General features: G+C 50.9%; 1 protein-coding gene across 1 annotated transcript; it reads right to left on the bottom strand.

Annotated features, from left to right (window-relative positions):
• Positions 1–5: 5 nt before the first annotated feature.
• Positions 6–15,798, bottom strand: MGAT4B (alpha-1,3-mannosyl-glycoprotein 4-beta-N-acetylglucosaminyltransferase B). The gene is made up of 15 exons (XM_035338951.1): positions 15,736–15,798; positions 14,431–14,692; positions 13,582–13,722; positions 12,365–12,498; positions 10,672–10,718; positions 8,103–8,216; positions 7,676–7,751; positions 6,828–6,942; positions 5,941–6,071; positions 3,337–3,444; positions 2,629–2,822; positions 2,205–2,283; positions 1,656–1,743; positions 1,272–1,384; positions 6–1,118 (listed from the first exon to the last, which is right to left on the bottom strand). Exons 1-15 carry the CDS (start codon positions 15,796–15,798, stop codon positions 1,095–1,097), a joined length of 1,689 nt encoding a protein of 562 aa, XP_035194842.1. The 3' UTR covers positions 6–1,094.
• Between the last annotated feature and the right edge of the window lie 8,156 nt (positions 15,799–23,954).

Below are 23,954 nucleotides of genomic sequence, written 5' to 3'. Positions count from 1 at the left end.
AAAGGTTTAAATTTTGCTTTTATTACAGTGCACATTATTTTATATATTTATATAGAGAGATGTACTTGAAAAATCAAATGTATCCAATAATAAAAAATACAGCACATTAAAGTAGTATAATGCATTCCAGTGTATAGCTGAAGAGACATTGGGATTTACACTAATCCCTACTATTTTTGAACTGGGCTACTTCTGCTTCTTTTTTTTTTTTTTTTCTTCTCAAAAATTCACACCAATCAATAACTGAAATAGTTATTTAAAAAGCTGTTTTCTGCACTCAATCTCAAGGCATGAAGACACTGGAGACTTCACCATGAGTTAAGGGGCTGTGTTCAATGCTGGCAGGCACAGTGTGGCGTATATATTTTTTTTTTCCCTGCCATACTCATAGCTCCAACCCCCTTTCAGATTCGTTCCCCCACCACAGGAGGGTCAGCCCTCACCCTCGTGTAATCCTCAGCTGTGGCCAGGACCAGTGCCTGTACCAAGGTGATGCAGATGTCAGTCCCTGGCTGTTTCCATCCTGGTGATCCTGCACCCTGTGCATCAGCCTGCAAAGCAGGGGCAGGACTAAACTGTTCCAGGCCCCCTTCCTCCCCAGATACAGCCACCAGCAGCCCCTTTCCTGAGCTGAAGGTGCTTTTAGTCTCTGTGCCTGCTAAAACTCATCCTGACACCAAATGGCCCCGCGTGTTGGTGGGACTGCGGCACCGCGCACATCGGCGATGCACCCACAGGAGGAGCAGTGAGCACCTGGGGCTTGCCCAGGAGAGCAAAGCCAACCCTTCTTTCGCAGCAGAGCTTGGTTTTCGCTTTTGCTCTTCTTCCAGAGGAAGGTCTGTCCTGGCCCTGCAGCACCATGCACTGGTGCTGGTCTTGAAGCCAGGGTGTCGAGGGCCATCCAGCACCCGCATGTCAGAGTGCGGCTCCTCCTGGCAGCCAGGCACACGTCTCGCTGGCATCGCGGTCCCCACGTCTCGGCAGGAGCAGGCGGCGAGGCGCTGCACACCCACGGCCGACTCGGGGAGGAGGGAGAGGGAAGGGAGGGAGAAGGACTCGGGCTCTACACATGTCCATCCTTCGTCATGCCCACTTCACTCTGCTTTTTTGATAAAAATCTGCAAGGAGAGGAAAGGCTAAAATCACATCTGTGCAACTGCAGCACGGTACCCACATAAGGTGGTGCACATTGGATGCTGGAGAATGTGGGGTTGGGGTGGATGCACTGAGGGCTCCCCAGGCTGAACGCTCAGGGAGGAGCAGCCCCGTACCTCGCTCAAGATGATCCACACCGGGGAGTCAGTCTGGATGGACAGCCGGATTGCTTCCAGCGGCCCGAAGGACGGGTCCACTTCACCTTCCGCAACGCCCTTGGAGAAGGAGCCTGGTGGGAGAGCACAGGGGGTGAAGTGAGGCTGCTGGACCCGAATGCCAAGGGGACCACAAACGGACACTGTGGCCCCTCTGTGCCCAGCACAGGACCCAGATGAGAGGGAGAGGCTGAAACCAAGTGTGGCTGTCAGTAAAGTACAGTTGAGATAATTTCACAGAAATTATGCTCAATGCTGGTTTTATTTTCTAAACAAATAATGGCCTTGAATCACTTGAAGATGAGCACAGGGGATGCATGTTCTCCACCCCGCCACCTGCTGTACCTATCTGGATGTAGCCATCTGACGTCCTGCGGTATTTGACAGCTGTACCTCTTCCCTCCTGCAAGGTTTCCTTGTCCGACTGCAGGCTCTGCGGGATGGAGAGGAGTGCTCTGCTCAGGGCTGGAGGCAAGAGACACCCCAAAGCCCCAAGCAACAGCAGTAACCCCAGAGCTGTCCCCACAACACCCTCAGCCATTTTGAGAAGGCCACAGCATCCCGTGGTACCTCAGCCCCTCACCCAGCACCATGCAACCCAAAAGCAAGAGGATGTTTGCTGCTGCTTCAGCTGCACCATCCTGACCCGTCCCTTCTTCTGCAACCATCCCATCCATGTGGAAATCTCTCTGCAGGCAGGGATGGCTCCTCTGGAGGCAACCCCATCCCAGCTCCCAAGGTGGCATCACACCAGGGGTGACCCCCATCAGGACGCCAGCACCTCCCGAAGGCACTCAAGTCTTGGGAAGGTTTTCCTGACAGCTTTCAACAGTTTCCTTCTCTCAAGTTTCCTTCCCACTCCACCCCCACCTCAGCTCTCAATAAAACACTTACGTCAAACGGCAAAACCTCCACAGTCGTATTGAAGAGTTTGTCTTCTGGGTGCTCGATGTTCCCACTGCGGAAGAAGAACCTGTGACAGAGACAAAAGCCATGGAAGACCACACTGAGCACAGAGACGTGACATCTTTCACTCTGGGCAAGCCATCAAACATCCCAACCGAACAGGCACCTTCCCGGAAAGCCCATGGGCGCCTGCTTGGGATGGAGAGCTTCTGTATGACTAGCAAATTGTGGATTGCTCCGAAGTTCAGGAAAGCAAAGGGGTCTGGCAGCTGTGGACCCACCAGGAAGGGTGAAGTTGCCTCCCCCTGGCAGATCACTGTGCCCTCCTCCTGGGGAGCACACCCATACCGGGGGAGGACAAGAAATTTAGAAGGGAAGTATCTCCATGCTCCGTGCCCCCCCAGACACTGGCCTTTCGATGCGGAGTGGTTTGAAGAATCTGAATCGGATGAAGTCTCCAGCGGTGGGTGTGAAGGCCCAGAAGAAGTCCTCCTGCAGGTAAGCCTTCTCCAAGGTGAAGTGCTGGTAGGTTTTCAGGCTGGTGCTCACCTCTGCAGGAGGGTTGACGTGCTCTTTCCGCAGGGCTTGCTTGCCAAAGTCTTTGTCCTTGATGGACACAAAGCAAAAGGGCAGAAATGGGTCATACGCTGCTCTCAGCCACGAGGAACTACGTGTAAGCACACACACACACAGGGTCATGCTCTGCCTGCAGCACGCTCCTCGGCCCAATGCTCCCTGTCCCCCAGTGCAGTCTCTGCTTCTTGGCTGGGAACTCACACACAACTCTAAAATTTCACAGAAGCCTACATCCCAACAGCTCTCTGCCAAGTGAGGGACAGAAAAAGAGAGGGCAGCTTATTAAGGGCCTTAAAACATTATTTGCTTGCAGCAGCTGAGGTGACGTCTATTGATGGTATCAGAGAAGCAGGCAGGGAGCAGGAGCAGAGGAGCTGGTGCCTCCTCACCCTGAAGGGCAGGAGCACACCAAGGCACACAGTGCCTGAGAATGCTAGATGAGCTAGCTGAGCTCCCTGTGATTCAGGATAAAATACAATTACTGCACAGAAAGCCAGCCACCACGGTGCTGTCCCTGATGTCCTCAGGCAGCCCTGGTACCCACCTTCAGCTTCTGGATCTTCCCAGCCAAGGAGGAGTGGGTTCCCACGTGCTGGAAGAGCGAGGGCTTGAAGCGGATCCTCAGGTTTGCCTTCTGCCTGTCGCAGTGTTTCTGAAACGGGAAAAACCCCCCAGTGCCCCCCGTGTCAACCTCCCCATGCTCCAGCACCACCGGAGGAAGGGACGGGCACACAACCAAACCTCAGAGAAAAGAGGCATGATGATGAACCCCACCCTCCCTCTGCATAGCTCCCTGTGTTATTTTGGCTTTAATTTGGCCCCAGGGCTTTTAATTGCGCTCTGGAGGAGCCTGTCCTTGGCTCTTAGCTGGTCATCACTGGGGTTCACAGACCCAAGTGCCAAATATCTCCTCGCCAAGCACATCTTGGCAAGCGATGAGCAAATCTCTGGGCGCTTCGAGGTAGGGACAGCCAGAGAATTTAGTTTCTTTTGTCCTTGGCTTATCTGGAAAGCTTTTTCTCTATGACTCAGAGCCCAGGGTCTCTGAAGTGACAGTAAGTACTGGGATACTTAGAGCCTAAGCTGGGGTATTTAGAGCCTAACAGGCAGCAGCTGCAGTCTCTCCTCAGCTGGGCAGTTTTCAGTTGGTTGGCAGGTTTTGCTGGGCACTGAAAGCCCTTGGCTGTTTCACACCCATCCCACCACGCAAATGAACCCGGACAGGCAGCTCTGCTGCAGCCAGCAGTTCTCCGTGGGGTATGGGGAGAGCGGTGATGGAGAGGGAATAAAGGACAAAGGGGGGAAGCCCTGAGAGTGTGGAGTAGAGCCACAGCGAGGGGAACGGCAGCAGGGAGCCCAGGGTTTCTATAGAGCTGATTTTTTCCCCCCTTCCCCATCTCACTTGCCTGGCACTGCTGGGTATAGTGGGGAGGGGGTGACACTGAGCTGCCCCAGAGCCAGGAAAACCCGAGCACACCCCTGCGAGCTACCAGCAGATAATCCCCTAATCAGCTCACGTTACTTTAGAAAATTAAACCCAGCCCTGCTCACAGGAGAGACCCTGCTCATTGCCAGTGACAACAAACGTCACCCCCCAGACCATCAGGTCTCATCCCTGGGTGGGCAGAGAAGGAGGAAGGGGACAGGAGGGGGCTACGACATCCCCTGGTTTCTCCTCCTCCCTTTTACTACTGTTAAAGAAGCGTTTGCTGGCAGCAACTTTGTCCCCAGTGGAGCTGGGAGGGGGAATGGCTCAGCTGGTGGTAACAAGGTCATCCTTTCACACAGCTCTACCCCAGGTAAATCTAAAATTAGGGAAAAAAGAAAGAGCAGGCTACATCCAGAGCAGAAAAAGCACTTAGGGAGAGCTCAGGTCAAACAAACTTTCAATCAAAAAGACAAATCCTTACCGCTACCGACTTGGTTCTGCACAATAGGACTTAGGAGTGAAAGTAGTGTTTGAAAGGGCGCGGTGCAGAGTTAATCATGCAAACAGTGGGGAAAAGGAGCCAGAAATCCACACGGAAAGTAGGTTAATTTTTAAAAAGGCAACACATTTAAGAGGCTTGCAGGTTCCCCTGGGAAAACCTCACGAGGACTTTGCCAGTCTGGAGCTGAGCAGACCTGGCCGTGAGGCAGGACCCGCATTTAACCAGTGCTCGGGCCAGGGGCTTTAAGGAAGGGCAGAGGGAGCAGCACCTTTCCCAGCTCCATCCCAGCACCCTGAAGCCCTGATCCTGCCCGTGGTGGCTCTGGGGACACCAAGGGCCACCAGAGATGCCTGGGGACTGCTCTGCCAGACCTGAGCACACAGCCCTGAACCCTGAGGGTGCCCTGCCACCCTCCTGCATAAATGCAGTATTGTCCCAAGAGCCACCGCTTGCCCTGGCATGTGCCAGCAGGTCCCTCCCACGCTGCTGGCTCCAAGCACTAAAACTATTCCGGGCCACTGCGACTCAGCTGCTCACTATCTGTTGGAGAGCGCATGAGTGAATACAGTATGCTCAGGGAGGAGACGGGAGGGAGCTGGTAGTGAGCTCATCTCACTCGTGCTCGCTCTCACTCTTCCTCTGCCCTTCCCACTCAGTTTCATCCCCTGCTGCTGCTGCTCTGGCTTCAAACGCCCCCGGGGCACAGGGGTTTCTCCTGCTGCCATTCACGAGGCGTCACACAGACCCTGCTCCGCCTGCAGCAGAGCACGGAGCAGGTCCCGTTTCACCGCTCCACACCCCAGCAGGAGCCCAAGTGAGATGCCTGTGAGCACTGCACCTCCAGGAAGCAGGGCGGCTGGCTGCGGGTCAGCTGAGGGCAGCCCGCGCGTGCTCCTGGCAGGTATGGTATGTGAGCTCCCAGCCAAGGGTTATTCTGGGGTACAGCGTGCCAGGACGGCTGCTCTGCTGCAGGACCGCTGGATCAGCCTGTGGGTGCTCAGACGCAGACATAACGCCTTTTCTGACAGCTGCAGACCACACAGGGCTGAACTCCCTGGGCCTACACCATCCGCGAGGATGCCCACAGGAGCAGCAAGGCTCGGTGCAAAGTCAGCTAGCTCCAGAGCTCGCAGAAATGACCTCTGGAGGGACAGACCAAGGGTATGCTTGCCCACGCACAAAAGGAGCTTTCTCTTTAATGGAGGCTATTTACGTACTGCGTCCTTCTCGGGGTTGCAGACTTTCACCCAAAGGATGTGATCCAGCAGCCAGTCGATGGGTTTGTCCTTATAGAACATCAGTATGAACTCCACGATCAAGCTCAGATCCAGAGACTTGAACATTTTTCCTAAAGCACAGAAAAGGGAGAAGAGAGAGCAGCTGTTGCAGGAGACAGTCAAGAATGAGAGCTGGGAAGAAAAAACTTGGGAGACTGGGCTGTGGAGGTCAGATGTGTCTGTCTCTCTACGTAAACGAAATAACATGCAGCTCTGTTTTATGTACCAGTACTGCTGGCATTGCTAGTACAGCTCCGGATTTAATGTTCATGGCAGAACTAGAAAGCATGAGTGTCTCATAGGTCACAGCAGTACCAAAAGGTCTAAAACTCTTCCATTCAGCAGAGAGAAATAAGGCTGAAAAACATTCAGCCAGCTGTAGGACAGACCATTTCCTGCCCCGAAAACTGGAAGTTTTAAGCCAGTCAAACCAGTATCCAGAATAACAGATCAGGCTGCTACTGCAACCATGTACTGCTGTTCCCAAAATAGTTCAGTGCTGATGTAAACTTCCTTTTGTACACTGTTAGGCAACACTAGATCCCATCCAGCCTAAAAGCTATTGCTCACGTCGAAGCTGTCAGGCTGTCTGGTGGGCCACCGACCAGGTTTATTTTTGTTAAAAGTGAGCATCAGCAGCATCAGCTGTGACTTGGAGGAGCCCTTTTCGCTGTGCAAAAATAAGTGTTGTTGCAAAAATAAGGAGGAACTGAGTCCAAGTACATGACCATCTCATGGGGAAGACGTGTTGGACCAGTAACTTAACTTCTTACAGGACCCAGCAGGTGTTTGTGCCTGCTGGGATGGGGGCGTGGGGGAGACGTTACCGATAAACCCCAGCTGAGAGAACTCCAGGATCATCCACTCCTCGGAGGGCTGCTGCAAGGCAAAGTTCTTCATCGTGCTGAGATAGTTTGGTTTGGCCACGATATCGTCCTCCAGCTGCAAGAGGAAGGGACACTCAGTGCCAATGACACATCCAAGCTCCAGTAAGAGCCTCTCCGCAGAGCAGTCATGCTGCAGAGCAGAGGAAAGCTTTGGCAGACCTAGTTTGTTTTGGAAGGTTCTCCAAGCAGATCCTCACCCAGTCTAACAGGTAAACAAAACAAGGCCTCCTGCCCTCCCTAGAGAAGAGGTCTCCAAGTGTGAAGCATCTTAGAAAACTATCTGGCCATCACAATGCTCAGCAGCCACGTCTGCCAAGCCATGCTTCACACACAGCAAGTGTCTGGCAGCACCTATTCCTGTCAGCTGGAGGGATGGATGGTAGGAATGAATGCTGGAAGAGGTTCAGGTTAGAAGATGTTCCTCCACAAACCATGACACCGTGCGTGAGCAGGCCCCAGGAGGACTCACACCTCCACAGCCACATACTGGCCAGGGCCTCGCTCCCATTGGAAAGCAGTCTCTGGGGCCGGCATGCTCAGCCCAGCCACGCACGGGAATGGGTGAAGCAACCAAGAAGTATGAGAAAAATGGAAGATTAACTTTTAAAAATAAAAAATACGTAATTCAATGTAAAATATGGACAAGGATGTAGGGCCTGACACAGAGGCCAGCTTTTACTGTGAGCTCTGCTCCATCACACGCCAGGACATGCACTTCTTCAGCTGGGTGCAAGCTGCAGTGTGCACATGTACACCCACCTCCTCTCTGCCCCCAGCACCAAACCTACCTGCACGTAATATATGCCTTTGGACTGGGCGTACATCATTAAAAAGCAGTAGTCGAGGTTCTGCTTGGTCCTCCACCTGCAACAAAGGCAAAGGGAAGCTGACGGAGGCCTGGTGGCAGCTGGGAGGAGCGGGTGGCATGCAGTCGCTCCTTTTGGACTCTAAATGATCCGCTCCGAGCTGCTGCACAACTCAAGGACTGCCAAAACGAGCACGCGCTGGGTTAAGGCCACCCCCTTGCTTGGTGATGGAAATGCTGCAGCCACCAGCTTGTATTCCCCCACACTGCGTCCTTCCAGGCCCTGGATAAAGCCAGTTTTGGGGCCTTGCCTGGACCTGCAGAAGAGCTTTCCCTGCTGGAGTCTGAAGGGGAGATGCTGCAGTTATTTCATTCAGGGTTTGCTTGCTCCTAAGCTCCTTGATTCTTACCTGACTCTTTCCTTGGGGTCCCCAAAGGATTCTCGCAGGTGTGAGAAATCAGGATAGAAATGTGGAGAGGGGGAAATTACCTCCAGGAGACCTGAGTGTATTTCCTTTGGGAATCTGAGGGAAAAAGGCAGCAGAGAATGAATATCTCCACACTTGACATACCATTTCATTGACCAATTCACTGGGTAAACACTGAGCCGCAGAACCAAACACAAAATGCAGCCTCTAAGAACAACCTCCCCAGCGGCCGATGCACCTCCACCCTCACCGAAGGACAGCAGCGGGGACTGTCACCAAGATTTAAACCTGCTCGCTCCCTCCCGTGGCCTCTGGCAGCCCATGTGCTCCCCCAGCATCCCTGCCTCCTCCTGCAGGCACGCACACTGACTGCTGGTGGCACAGATCATTTTTGTAGGTGACCCCGAAGTGCACCGCCTGCTCCAGATGCCAGCAGGAGGAAATGACTTTCGGTACTGGTGGAGAAACCATTTTCCCTGCTTCCCTGAACTACTCAGTGCTTTCTGCAGTGCTACAAAGCTGGCGTGCTGAGAAAGCAGGGGACCACTGGAAAGGTCAACAGGGTCTGCAGAGAAGTGGCGCTGCCTGGTGGGTGGCAGAGTCCCAGCACGTGCCTAAATGATGGCCACACAGGCATGGTGCGGTCTGTACCAGCACCCAGGACAGCTGAGATAAAGGACAGAAGTGGGAACACTGAGAAACTGGCCCAAAGTTCTGCCCAAGCAGCCCACAGTTTGTCCCAGAGGCACTGCCTGGTATTTATGGCACTTATTAAAACACGGGGCAGCTTTAGAGAGAAAAGTTCTCTCTACAGGATTAAAGGGCCCGGCAGACTGGCACAGCAAAGGAAGGACTTGCTGACATTACCGGCATTTAGGGATTTTCTGAATGTGTTAGTAATTAAAAGCCATTTTGCAGAGACTATGTTATGTGTTTCTGATAAGTTACTTAAAGCACTGCACCGTGCTGTAGTTAGGACAGCCAGCAGGAGTTCTACCTAGATCTCCTATGCTGGTAAAATCAGCATATATTTTCCCTGTAATGTGTTTAAGAAGCCTACAAAGGGTCAAACACAAACAACAAAAAAATCTCATTTGTCTGAAAAATATGTACCTACAGAAGAGCTGCAAGCAATACCCAGAGATTACTGCAACTGCCAGAGATAAGCAGGAAAACCAGTTATTTTTATAATGCCCTTTTTGAGAACATTTGGTGCAAGGTTGATTTCCTTTGTTTGTGCAGAGTCTGGAGGATGGGAGATGTGGCAGAGGGAGACAAAGCAGTGAGAATGCCAAAAACTTCTCACTTATTTTTCCCTTCCTTATTCCCTCCTGGAACTGGCAAGTCTTCCAACTATTTTCGAACCTTCCCCTCCTCAGGCAGCAGCGAAACAGAAGCTGACAAAACCTGCAGCGAGGCTGCTTTCCCCCTCCTGCAACATGAGCTCGGCCCACCCTGTCCCCACACCACCTCGGTGCAATTTGGAAGAAAAACAATGTAAGCCAACAGGGGTGGGGAGAGAAATAAAATCATTAAGCCAATTAAAGTTGCAGGCCATCTCCGCAGAGCACTTGCTGCAGCAGCGCCCAGTAATTTCATCAGGCTGCAGCAGACAATCAGCCCATTATCCCCGCTAAGTGCGTCCCGCAGCCAGCAGGCAGGAGGAGGGAGCTCTGCCAGCTTCTGCACAGCAAGATGGAGGGCTCTGTTTCAGCTCTGCTCCCGGTGCCCAGCACACAACCCTTCGCTTGTCCCAGCCCCTCGCCCATCATTGGCTCGGGGACGGGCACTGGTAGGATACGCTGCCCTTCGGAGCCTCCTTCTTATGTTATGGTTCCTGTGATCCTTTGGAAACATGCAATCTCAGGAGCTGGACTGCGGGCAGAGCCTCTTCGCTCACTGTTTTTTCTTTTGCCTCTGTGCTCTGATGCTGGCAGTGCCTGGCCTGGCTCACGGCTCATGGTTCACCACCGGCTGCTGCCCAAGCAGCCCCAGATGAAGCAACGACGGCGCTGCAAAAGCCACTGAGGCTCTGGGATGTGAATTGCAGCTAGCGCGAGGGAAAAATGTTACTGTCGCCTAGCACATGGGAAAAACAAACAGGCTGGAGCGGGAAGAAAAACCAAACATGGATTTTTGAAAGCAAACCAAGGCGCTAGCATTTGGATGTGCTTGCCATGCTGCCCAGTTGCTCTGACTCTGCAGAGCAGGTAGAGGGCTGCACAAGGCACGGAAACAATTGCCAGGATTACTGTAAATCTAAATAATCCATCTTCTCGTGACGCCACAGCACAGAAAGAGCAAATGGAATGGCACGGCCATGTGTGTTAAATACTGCAAGCACAAAGCAGCCTACTGGAAGCTACATATGGGACACATTTTGGAACAAGCAGAACTAGAAGCAGCAAAAGCAAAGGCAGTCCAGAACAGAAAACAAAGCAAACAACAACAGCGATACAAAAGGGTTGCAAAAAGTGTGTATTTTCTCCTTAAAGGAGCTGCGCCATGGCAGGCACAGACCATACCAGCGTAGTCATTCAGAAATGCTTACAAGTTTTTGATATTTTCTGCCACTCCAGCTGTGTACTGCGCATCTGTCTGAAAACAAAAGTTAAACAGTGTTAGATCAGTCGGCCTCAGCCTGTCCTGCCCTGTGTTTTAGAAATCACCTGGAATATTCCCCGGGCATACTGTCAGCACCTCAGGTGTCATCATTCTTTATCTTTATGTCTCCTTTTTTCCCTTTTAATGCTCTGACAGGCCCTGCGAGCCCTCCTTTGGGGCTGGTGTTAGCCAAGCCACCACAGAGCCAAAGCACACCAGAAAATGCAAGACCCTGTGCCTTGACCCCCTGCTCTCCTGGTGCTTCTGCCCCTGCCGGTGTTTGCACAAAGCATTAACCACTGGGCTATTTGCTTTTTTTTCATACACACTGGCTTTCATCCAAACAATACTCTCAGCAGAAAAGGATCTCCACCCCTCTTGTGAAAAACAGGTGGTTATTTACATGCTTGCATTTTCATTTCAAGTTTGTTTCAACACTTTTTGTCCTAAAACAACAGCTTTTTCCTACAACCCACCCCGCAACCTGCGGCGGTTCGGAGGCAAAGGTCGGCAGCGCTGCGAGGCGCTATCTGCACGGGACAGAAAACATTTGCAGGGTGACTGGGAAAACAAACCCCAGAACAAAGGGCAGGAGACCCAGGAGCAGCAACGTGTGTGTTTCCTGGCGGCTGTATTGTTCTGAGAGGTTGCATTGATCACAGGACCGGGACCGCGGGTCCGGGTGGATCTGCAGATGCAGCAGTGAAGAAGCTGGGGTTGGCTGCTGCTGCCCTGTCACCGGGTGGAGGTGACACGGGTGATGTGGGGACGTGTGTCACCAGCCAAGGCCAACGTCTCCACGCTGCAACGGTGACAAGGGATGGTTTTCTCGAGGGGACAAACTAGGCTCAAGCTCTGTTATGGAAATACCAGCCAGGGACCCGACAGCCAAACACGACTCTAAACATCAAATCACGGGTAAAGAGGCTGCAAAAGCAGGCGTTTATCTTTGTTCTGCTCCCAGTAACACGCCACTGAGGTTTATCATCCTCACTGGATTTCTGGAAATTAAGACAAATGCATTTCAGGCTCACAAAAATAATCCTGAGGGGAAAGCCATGGAGAAAAATAACCATCTAAACCCATAGATAAAAGCAGCTCTTGTGGATTAATGTATCAAGGCTTTTTAGCCTCTGGATTCAGCAACTGATTCTGGGCTCCAGACAGGTGTACAAAGCAGCGTATTAGTCTCAGCCCCAAATAAGTGGGCTCTTGGGTCTGGAGAGAGGCGTTAGAGCTATTTCAGAAGTATGGCTGAGAAACCAAGCTGCTGCGGAAGAGGTCTGAGAACCCCTGAAATTGTGGCCATGGGGCCACTCCAGCTTGTTTTGGGAACAACCAGTCCAGCACCCTGCAAAAGAGGCGTCATGATTGAGACCAGATCAAAGCACACGGCAGCTGCCGACGTGAGGCATTTTCCTGCTCACACCCTGACCTTCCCTGCCTGAACCATGGCTTCATTTTGGGCGGAATGCACCTAATGATCCTGGTGGGACAGCAGCCCAAGGCTTGCCCTATCTGCCCCAGCAAGACCCAGTCTCTGGGCATGCAGCCGTCCTGTTTGGCACCCAGTCTGGCAGGCCTGGATGGGACGTGGCCAGGGAAGCAGGATCAACAGGCCCAGCCCAGCTCCGTCTTACCTCTGCGATGAGGACGACGATGACCGAGTCCTCCTTCTCCTGCTGCGTGAGCTCGGAGATGAGGGAGCTGAGGGTGTCTGTCAGGTAGGAATGCACCTCCCGCTTCACGCTGGGGATTCCCATCACGACGGACACTGCCCAGGGCCAAGAAGAGATTTTAGAGAGGGGGTGTGCTGGGACAAGATGTTTCTCGCAGTTCCCATGACCGCCTCGTGGTTCTCCTGCTTGGTGCCCGGCTCCGTCATTAAAACCCAAAGGTGCTCAGCAGGTTGGTGGGTGCCTGGGCCACATGGGACTCCTGTACTGAAGTGCCCCAGCCCAGTAACAACCAGTAGCACTCCAGTGCACCCGGCTGGCAGGGCACCCATCACGGCCAAATGTTTCCAGGACAGCCAGGACCTGCTGTCCACGCACTGCCCGGTCCCTGCAAGCACCTGCAGGGGTGGTTGGCCAAGGGCTCTCCCACACCGGCAGCCTTGCTGAGGCTTGATTTTGGAAATGTGGGGCGTGGGAGTGTCAAGGTGTTCATGGCCATGAGCAGCCTAGTTATGCCTAACTCTGGGTGAGCCCATTCAGCCAGCAAACTTGGTTTTGTACTGCTTTATGAAAAATAGAAAGGAATCAGAGATTCCTTCTTTTCTCCCCCAAAGACTGATGCTTTAAGAATTGCCCCAAATCCCTCCCCTCCCAATGGCCTTTCCAGCCCATAAATGGTAATTTCAAGACCACCCTTGTTCTCCAACCCCCACTCGTGGATGAAGCACCTCAGTTTAGGAGGGACCAGTTGGCTGCTTGTCTTTGTGTTGGGATTTGGGAGTGGGGGTGTGAATTGTCTGGGTACCAAAGTCCTACTCCAGGTGGGATTTGTCTCCTAAGACAGGTTACGGTCTCCACAAAATGCACTGCAAACTGTGCTTTCATCTGACCACCTTATAGGCAAAGCCCAGAGCGCTCTGGAGATGGAAAGCAGCAAAAAACGTCTGAGAGAAGCACCGAGAACATTTCAAGAGCACAGACATCCTCCAGACATCCTGGCTCGCAGAGGCTACATGGCTTACCCACCCCATGTGCCGCTGCACCAAGGAAGCTTGCATGATGCATGCAGCCATTCCTCCAGTCCTGCTCATCTCCGCACCGCAGCCAGGCCCGGAGGAAAGGGCAGGGACAGGCACCAGCTGAGAGGAAGAGCACCAGAAGCAGCACTAATTCCCATTTACCTCCAGTGCGCCCCTGTCCCACATGCACGGCTGGCTGCAGACTGTTCTCCTTTGACAGCAAATGTGGCAAATGATGGAAGATGGTGGGAAGGTGCAGCACATTCTTGTTGGTGATATTCCACAGTTTTAACTTGGTTTCGTCTTAAAAAGGAAAAGGGAATCAATACGCAAGGAACCGTATGTAGGAAGAGACTGCAAGGCAAACAGCCTTTTTAGAGCAGCCTGGCCACCCGAGACTACTGCTGGGTTATAAAAAAATCAGGCCAACCTTTAACACACTACCACAAACCCAATTAAAGTTCAGCTGGAGCCATGAGAGCCTTAGAAAAGTCCCAGAATATTTGGGAAGGAAGGGGGAGAATGAAGATCAACTGAAGGCCAAATCAGATCTTTCTGGAGAGATCCAATTTTCTTCAACTGAGCAACTTAAAAAAAATGAACAAATAAATTGGCAAGGGGTGCTCAGCCAGTCTAACTCCTTCCTCTCCCATGTCTTCAGATACCCATTTTCCATATGGATTCAGTACAGCCATAGGAAACGGTATGTATGACTTGCAAGAAAAAAAAACTATAAGCAAGCAAGTTGGCAAATATCACTGGCAGAGGCAAATATCAATGTTTAATGATGTATATGCACCTGTAATTAAACAGGAGTTTAAGAGTTCGCAAGTCCATTGCATTAAATAATAATAATAAAGAACAAATCAAGCCCTCTGAGCCCCACAATTTGCTGGTGCCAGGAGGGAGAAGAGCACCGTCCTACCTGCAGCCCTGCACGCACGCGCACCTCTCTACCTCCTCTCTAGCAACCTTCAAAACATCCCGAGATCCTCAGCTCCTGCTATTCACCAGATAAGCTGCTCCAGGTCCGGTTGATATCCCGCAGGGCCTGCTTCTCCGAGATGGCTCGCTTGATCTCCTCCAGGACCAGGTTCAGCTCCTTGGAGCGCTTCAGGCTCTCCTGCTCGGCTGCGTGCAGTCGGTCTCGGAGAGCCAGAAACTCCCGTTGGTAGATATCCACAACATCACCTGCGGATGGGAAAGAGAGGAGTTTTCTCTTCCACGCTCTGAAGGGTTTCAAGATGCAAAAGCAAAAGCATTCATCCCTTCCCTACCTTCACGAAGTTACAGAACCACAATGAAAAAGCAACTTCTGTTTTTCTCATTAACTTGGGTTCCTGGGTCATACAGACCTATGACCTGATGCTATGTGACTAAATCATGCAGCAAAAAAGTATGCTGCAAGTTAGTTCTTCTTTGCTACACATGCTGCTGGTGTTAATTTTAAGAGCAATACTGTGCCCCTCTGCAGCTCCAGCACTTTGGGTGTGTGAGATGGCAACTGCTGGAGTGAGCAGCGGGGACCAGGAGTCAAGCGAAAAAGAACTGGAAGTACGGGTGTAGCTGATCTGGTAAAACCATTATAAAAACAAGGAATATAAGTATTTTAAATTGCCTTGCACCTTGCTTGGGTTCCCGTGTGGTACAAAAATTAGCTTAAGAGCGAAAGCTTTGGGCACAAGATGAGAGCTGGTCTCTGAGAGAGGACACGACTGGGGGACCTCCACACGCCAGCCCTGAGGCTGTGGCAGATGGGACCGTGGCCACACAGCGCTGCATCCCCATGCTATCCTTGCTACAGAAAAGACCCTAAAATTCCCTTGCAAGGCCTGCTTCAAAGGGCAGTTTATCAGCAGGATGAGCAGAAGCCAAACCTTGGGCTCGCGGGGAGGGAGCTGGCACCACGTGCTCAGCTGTGCCACAGACACGGCTGCTGCAGATGGCCCGGCATGAATAATTGGGGCGAGGGCAGCGGCATCGCGGGGGCCTTCTCCAGATGGCACGGGGCATCTCCAGGGAGAACAAGCCGCCAAGGCTGGCTCGAGAGGCTTTTAAAAGTGCTTGGTTGTAGCGGCTGTGGAAGGGATGCTCCTGACCACAGGAATGGCAGGCGCAGGCAGCTCCTGGCATGCTGAGAGGTCTTGCCCACAGCATGGAGTGGACAGACAGACAGCTGCTCCCACACCCATGGAAACCCCACAGGATTTCATTCAGCCCTCCCCGTCTTCATGCAAGCCCTGAATGCATATTCTGCCTGTTGTGAGAGAGAACGTGCTCGCTGTCCTCTTTCATGGTGAAAGAAGCACTCGGTACCCCAAAACCCCGCAGGGCCCCATGGCTTAGTGCTGGGGGCTGGAAGCAGGCGAGGGCCTGCATGATACCGAGCGATGGGGAGAGAAGCTCTGGCAGGGGGGATGCTGCATGGCCACAGCCCCCGGGAACACCCGCCTCAGGCTGCTGAGGCAGAGCCCAGTGGTCTCCTGCAGACATAAAACCAGCCAGAAATGCCTTTTGCTTTATTGAGCTGCCCAGGAAGCAGATGGATGCAATACGATGGCCTGACAGCGGGTGGACAGATGAGGTCCATGTCTAGTGCACACGTGTAGGCCCGGTCCTTCTCCCACCACCAAGTTCCTTGCTGTGTGGGGGGCACAAGCAAGCAAGCATGACGAGAAGACACCATGGCTTCGAGCAGTGGTATCCCTCCCACGGCACATGTGAACAGCTGGTGATGCCAGCAGGAAAACGACCTGGGTTTTGTAGCACAGCTGGACGGAGAGAACTGCCTAAGGAGCAGAGCTGGACACAAAAAGCCCGGTGCCCAGCCTGACGTGGGGACCTGCCAGCACTACCTCGGAGCAGAGTCCCAAAGGGATCCTAAAGGACAAAACTAATTATGGTCATTGTACCTCTCCTGAGTGAAACAAAATGCAGAATATCATGTGGCAGTAGTGGCTGGGATGCTTATATAAATTCAAGTGTTTGGATACACACCTTAAAGAAGCATATTACTGTAATATAAATAAACAAGTAACTTTTGATAGGGTAATAAAGATCTTATTTCAAGACAACATCTTATCGGCACGCCCTTTTTAAACAATAAAACCATTGAGTGCCTTCAGCCGTAACCGACTGTACAATGGCTGGGAGTGAAATTGGTTACCGATTAATGAACTTCCCTGGGTCACTTTTACCACATTATTAATGAGACTTGTGCACTCAGGAAACACACACATTTATCTGTGGTTGTTCATGTGTTTTCAGTGAGGTTATAGCTCACAGAACTACACCAAAACATGTTTATCCACTGAATATTAGACCCGCAGCCCAAACACAGCCAGGACAGCTAACACGACCAAAAATACTGCACTGGAGCTTCCAGCATGGGGCTAAATATAAACCAGAGCCATTGAAAAAAGATACACCGACTGCATCAACAATTTCTATTCTGGGGTCCATAAGCAAAAAAAAAAGTGTGTTTTGAAGATCAAACAATACACAGCTCCAAAGCACAGAGTTTCCAAGACAACAACGCCTCTGAGTCAAGCGCTCTCTAATGCTTTTGCCTACAACAAACGCCCCCCATGGGGTCCCTTCCCCCCAGACAACCCTGGGGACTCACTGCTTCGCCCCATGCAGCAAGGCCACACAAGGCACCCTGTCTCCTGTCAGCCTTCAGCCCTCTCTGCATCATTTTCTAAGTTGCTGGAAGGTTTGTTGTCAAAGGGAACAAGGGCAGACCTGCACACGGCAGCGCCAAGCCTTGGGATCTCGGCACACCCGGGTTTAGGGTTAGGGCTGTGCGGCTGCGAGCGCATCCCCGCTGCAGGCATCAGGCCTCGTTCTGCAGTACCTGGAGCAGAACGCAGGGCTTTGTGCTTAATGGCTTTTTCCAGAGCACTGAACTTCGTTTGTGTCAGACCGAGAAGGGAAATGTCACTGATTATTCAGGCACTAATGACCTGCCCACCGAAGCCAAGAGCTGTACTTTTCATTAGGCTGCGATGGTGATGTGCAGTCAACCATTTGCTGCTTTTCCGGCTAATGGTTAGAAGTGAAATTGTATTTGTTTCCAGTGCTCTTGTCCTATGATGTCTTAGAAGGCTTTCCATTCTTTAATTAAAATTTCATGAAATTTAAAAGCTGATCGATCGTGACCAGTTACGGTGACGGCTTGAACAGCCTGAGATAAAGCCCGAGATGAGCGTGCAGCTCCTCACGACTTTCCAGTAATGCCATTTTGCACTCGTCAGGCTGCAATGACACTACAATACAAGCCTGCTTTCCTTGCATGCCCCTTGACTGCTAACCCAGGGAGGGCCCTGAAAAACCATGGAGGGCAGCAGGGGACGGGGCGAAGCCGGCTCCCACATCTGCAGGCCAGGCTGGACGCAGAAGCAATTTGCTGCTAATTAGGCTGAACAAATCTTTCAGGTAGTGGCAGTTCAGCACAGAGCCTTTCCTGACCTTTCCAAGCAGCATGGCTCACTGTCTCTGTATTTACCGTAGTCCCTCCCAGCACAATAGGGTCGAGCTCTTAAAATATCCTGACAACAAGTGCTGCAGGACAGAAACTCCTCGCTGTAACTGTATTAAAAAAAGACTCATCTTGTGTTTTCTTGAGAGATAACACATTGCTTCGGGCTTAAAATACACTGCTTTAATAAAGATAGAATTCAGTGTTAGGTGGGAGCCTGCAGGACAGAGCTGGGAGTCTGGCTGAGCATCAGGCCAACCGCGCCTCACACCAGCAGAGCATCGTGCCGACCGAGCATCACGCTGACCGAGCATCAGCTCCTCCCTTGGCTCTGTTATCTCTCCCCATCTGTGCCCAGCAGCAGCTGCCAAGGTTTGTGGGCTTCCCAGAGGTTTCAGTCCATCCGAGAGGCACTCACTTAGCACCAAGAGAGAGAAGAATGTTGTGGCTTTGCTCTTGCTGAAGTGACGATGAGGTGAAGTGGGTTTGTCAGCAGAGGGAAGGGCTGAGATGCCCGCATCCACCCTGCTTATCCACTTCGTTTTTGAGTCAAAGCAAAAGACCTAATCTCAGCCTAAAACAGCAGATGGGCACAAAATCAGGCCAATGCCGACAAAGCCCCCACTCTGAAATCTCAGGGTCATTCATCCATGTGTACACACATATATAGTCAAGAGTCCTATAATCCTGTGTTCTGTCCCTCATATGGCGTTCAGCCTCCTGGGGAGCGGGTGGCAAGTTCTCCAAACACCCACATTTCAGGAGCGTTTGCCCGTGCTTTTGTTGTGTGCAGATAACCTCTGCCGGCAGGGCTGCGATGGGCAGCTCCCTCCCTCCCGCTCAGCCTGCACTGCCTCTGCTAGCCAGATTTGCCTCTCATTAGGAAGGCTTTTGAGAGACTTTGCTTAAAAACTAAAAACAACTCCCAGGCCTCTAATCTGTTTATAAAATCTTGGCTTCGAGAACGCAACGGCGCATTTTGACCCTTCTGCTGCGAGTGCTGAGATCAACACAAACACCAGAGTTTCCAGGGACAAAGCAGCCAAAAGCAAGCGCAGTCAGTCACAACACGGGGGGAGTGAGAGCAGAAAGCTAAACTTTCTCTGTAGATGTTATCAAGCACAGTGAGCATCCCAACCTCATCTGGAGGGAGGTGCAGGCACCCTCGGCCCCAGGTGACGATTGTCAATTTTACATTTTGATGTTTAATGATTTATATTATGCTGGCACTGCTCCACACATCACGTTCTGGACTGCCCTGATTGAATTCGTTAGGTGTTTGCTAATGGAATTTCACCGGACCGTTAAAAGGGATATCAGGAGTGACTGCGCCGCATCGGCGAATTTGGTTCAGCTGCTGAGATGTGCAAAAGGTCGGTCCTGCTGTGGCACACAGCTGGGACAGCCCTTGCACAGCTACACAGCCATCAGCAGTAACTCCACCATTAACACTTCATACCATTAAAAGCTAAATTTTGCCGTTTGCTTGTTTGGCTGTGGAAGGAAGAAACCAGCTGTAGAGACTTGTCATCAACAGAATCCCAAAGCAACCCCAACTGCCTCAAGGAAGGGACTGCTGGGCTGTGTGGAGCTGCAGGTGACAGCTGTGACAGCCCATGAATAGAGACGGTAAAAAAACTTAGTTCAGTGGCAGGGAGGGAAAAAGACAGGAGAGCTCAGCAGCCAAAATACCCCCAGAAAGTCTCTGCCCTTGCTGGGCAGGATGAGATCAAGCAGGTCTTGTCCTTCAGGTCTAAAGAAACACCAGCTGTGCTCGTGCACGATGAGCGAGGTGTTGAAATCCCGCTCCCAGGGAGAAGCCTCCTGCTCCATGGACCAGCAGGCTAATAGTTGCAGCCTCAAGCTTGTATTTTAAAACCATAAATATTTTGACAGCTTAGGATATACGCACCCAGTGGGACAAATCACCTTCAGGGCCAAATTTCTGGGAGCTGTATCTGCCAGGTGGGACCAGGAAGGGCAGGATGAACATCCCAAAAGGCTCCCATGGTTGCAAACAGCCCGTGGTCCCAGGCAGGCTTTTTGCCAAGCTCCGTGGCTGCTCAGTGCTGCCATAGCCCTGTCTGTCGCTGCCAGGGTAATCAGAAAGAGCATCCCAGCATTGTCATGCAGCAAACGCAGGTGCTTTACTTGCTTTCTTCAACAAACATTATCTGACAGAACACCACTGTGCACCAAACCACCGGGGTACTGAGTCACAACAGATGTTTTCTAGCCACTGCTTATAAAAATACACTTCAAGTTTCTTTATTCATTTTCCATTAGCATTGTTATTAATTTGTGGTTAACACCAAGACATAGAGTACCAGAGAAAGCAGAGTCCTTAGCAGCACTAGAAAGCTCTTTATTACTGGGACAACAGCTGTAGGTGCAGAGAGAGGCGGGCAGGGCAGGGGATGGGGAAGAAAGGAAGCAGCACAGGGGTCCCCAGCTCAAAGTAAATGTGTCGTGCGTGATGGTGCTGCCATGGTCACTGATGGGGAAAGCCAGAGTCACCGCGGTGGGCAGGGGTGGCCAAAGAAGCGATCAAAAACACAGTATGGGATGAAAGAAAACCAGCGTGTCTAAAACACACACAGCCCTGGTGCTGCCTGTGGAGCCCCGGTGAGGATGCAGGCACCAAGAGCAAAACACAAAATCTGAGCACTAACAAACCACCCGGGGACGGGCCCATCACCTGTGCCTACACCATGTCAGATGGCAGGGGAGGTACCAGAAGCAATCAGACTCCAGCAGAGCAGATTTCGGGCACTGCTCCCGCAGCCCAGCTCCGTGGGTGAGCCATGATGAAGGAGACAAAACGCTCCCTGATCAGCACGAGTCCCCCGGGGTTTTGCCACACCACAAACAAAAGCAGTGACAAGGAGGAAATCCCCAGTAGGCATAAACCAGCATCAGTTTCTGCAGAAGAAACCAGTCCTGCATTTGTCTGGGAGTTTATCAACCCGTCCGAGGGATTTAACGAGGCAGACCCATCAGATGGCAACTCGTTTTGCTGCAATACAGTGAAGGGAGAGAAGGAAAGAGGGCAAATACTGCCGTTGATCAAAAGAGAAAGAACACAGTATAAAACAGTAAATTTTCGTGATAGCAAAAGATTTAAGAGGAGGCCATCAGGTTTGGTATTAAAACCACTGTCTCATTGATTTAGGAAGGATCTGAAGAAAGAGATGAATTTGCAAGGTAGCAAAACATAGAGGTGACACAGAGAGAAGTTAGTCAAAGCCAAGAGCAACCCAGTGAACAGGAGAAAAAGCAATGGAATGGCAAATTGACACCAAAGCTGACAGATAAATATTAATCAGAGAGGAGAGGGGAATCAATGTATTTTTCACAGGGTTCTTAATTAACAACATTTACTCAGAAGGAGACCAGAGCATCAGAGTGTCTTGGTGCTGCTCTGCGGCAATCCAGGGGGAAAAGGGGATGGAGAGGGAGGCAGAGATGTTGGTCTGCTTGGTGAACAAGACGGAAAATAATAGTACGAAGATTGTAACATTATTAAAATGATGCTGCCTAATCCCAGAATAGTCTTCACCTCATCTGAAAAGGAGTATTATTACGGACTTAAAAGGGGCTTTAGAAGAGGGTGATGAAAATGATCAAAGGGCTGAAAAAACCCTGCTCTGTGAGGAAAGAAAATATATGAGATTATTCATCTTACATTGGGCATAATAGGGCTCATGATGAAAAGCATATAAAATAGAGTGATATAATGAAAATATATCTCAGACTTCTATTCTTCTTGTCTCAAAATACAGGAATAAGCGGCCATTTGATTCAAATATTGTTAATTTCAAACTGATAAAAGGAAAAGTCTTATGCAGAAAAAGCGTATTCTCTCTCTGAACTCGCTGCCATGGAAAAACACAGAAACTGGGAATTTAGACGAGGCTGGAGAGCTGGAAGATGCAGCAAGCACAGAGGTATCAGGAGATGGGGCTGCGAGCAGTGCGGGTGCATCATCGCCACGTCCCGTGCTCCCCTGGTCTGGCAGTGCCCTTCATCCCCAAACTGCCCCAAACTTCCACGCCTCCCCTCCCGTATCACAACTTAATTAGCCACACCGCAGCTTTATTCTTCAAAGTGAAGCTAATTCATCAGCAATCTAATTATTTACCTGCGTAGCACAAATAGAGCTTTCGAAGCATTTTCTCTCAAATGGAAAGCGAAGGCTTTGTTCTTGTTGTTTTTTTTTAATAGTTTTTATTTGACTGGGGAATAAAAACATGCTGAAAGTGAACAAAATAAGGCATTACAGAAATCAGGGGTCATTAAACCTCAAAGTAATTGCAGCTCCACAGGATTTTTAAGGGGACACAGCACACTTGGGTACAGAAGTGCATTTCTTTCCTTTTTGCCTTGTTCTCACAAGTGCTAAGGCCAGTGAGTAAAACCCCGTGAGCTGAAACAACCCCAGGGAAAGAGCTGATGTCCGGGCGCGCAGGACTGAGTTCCTGCGGGTGCTGGTAAGGCCGATCCTTGGTGCTTTAAAGAAACAGAAAAACCTGAACCACAGCAAATGCCTCGCAGTCTAACAGGAAACCCCTGTTTATTACAACCTAATTGTGTTATTAATGAAGCACAAGCCTCACTCCACCGAAACCCAAAGCGCCCACGCACTCCGCTCCGTGCCGCAGCGCTAATGGCTCTGCTTCCCTCACAAGTCCATCGACAGGAATGCCTCCAAGAAGGCAAGCTGATCTTTGCAAAGGTCACTGTGTTAATCATCACGCCCTTTCTCTAGCAGCAGCTGTCGCTAATTGCCTGTGAAGGAGTCGAGATGAAATTCCTGTTAATCCTCCTGCCAGCACCACCACAAGCCAACAAGATCATCGTGTCCCCCCCCCAGATGACCACGAGCCGCGGGCAGCTGATGGACGGGCGAGGTGCGGGCGTAGGGGTGAGAAAAGCGGCTCCTCTCTGCAAACTGGAGGCTAACTGGTTGGTAACTGGTTGATGGGGCACTTCCCCAGCTCCTGTCAAAAATGACCATCGCAGTCATTGCTCCACTGAAGTTACCACCAGCCTCACAAAAGCCCAAATCCTGGAACACGGGGAGTTTGTTTAATCAATAACATATGAAGCTTTTGGCACAGCTGAGCGTATGAAAGAGTTTTACTAGAGCAAAATAAAGTACTGCTGTGTTATAAATCAGAGAACACATATGGAAAAGTTAAAGTGCTGTACTAAGTCGCAGAGATATCAAGGAAATCACAGAAGTTCTGGCTGGAGTCCCTGGCTCCATTTATGTTAATAGCAGCAAACTTCAATGCAAGTCAGGTTTTACTTCTTTTTTCCAAAAGAGTAACTCATTTGCAATGCATACGACTGTATTAGAGTGAAAGGATATTTAGAGTGTTCCCTTCACTCACTGCCTATGTAAATTGTACATCATGTCTACCTACAGACATGCAGAAGCAGATTACAATTTCCCCATTGTACCGACGCCTGATCAGATGCACGATGGTGCTTGTGGGAAGAAGCGGATTTTCACATCATCACATACTGATCACGGGATGAGCTGATCTGAATTGCATTTTGTTTTAGTGGTCTTAAATAATTTGCAGAATGCTTAAAATAAAACTCGCACAGAACCTTTTAAAAATTACTCAGCATTAATATTTGAAGTATTTGTCCCCCGGGGTGCAGGCTTGTAACATGAGCACTTAATGGGGTGCATTTCCTTCTCTCCGGAGAAAAAACAAGACACTGCCATTAAACAGCACACACAGACCAGCTATAAGTGTTGATGCTATCTGAGGTCTCTTGTTTCATTTTATATGCTAGGATAATTCCTGGGAAGAAAAACATTCTGCTAAGAGATGAGGAAGACCTGCTTCTCCCTTTTCTCATTCAGCAGCCAAGAAAACATGAGAAAGGGTTATCAAATACTGCTGACACCACCTCCCACAAAGCCACACCGGCCAGCTTCAGCAAAGGAGTGCAGAAAACCCTTCTCTCCTCTCCTTGCAGAAAACCTGCCCCAGAAGCACAGGCGGTGCTCCCAAGCGGCCTCTGCCCTGAGCAGCAG

Source organism: Oxyura jamaicensis, chromosome 13 (genome assembly GCF_011077185.1).
Source record: "Oxyura jamaicensis isolate SHBP4307 breed ruddy duck chromosome 13, BPBGC_Ojam_1.0, whole genome shotgun sequence".
Taxonomy (NCBI): domain Eukaryota; kingdom Metazoa; phylum Chordata; class Aves; order Anseriformes; family Anatidae; genus Oxyura; species Oxyura jamaicensis.
This window is presented reverse-complemented; position numbering and strand designations above follow the sequence as displayed.

Coding starts and splice junctions, on each gene's coding strand:
- MGAT4B (XM_035338951.1), bottom strand. CDS start 15,798: ATGCAGGCCCTCGCCTGCTTCCAGCCCCCAGCACTAAGCCATGGGGCC. Junction 14,693..15,735: donor GGGCCCTGCGGGGTTTTGGG/GTACCGAGTGCT, acceptor TCGTGAAGGTAG/GGAAGGGATGAATGCTTTTG. Junction 6,943..7,675: donor AAGGCATATATTACGTGCAG/GTAGGTTTGGTG, acceptor TTCCTCTTGCAG/CTGGAGGACGATATCGTGGC.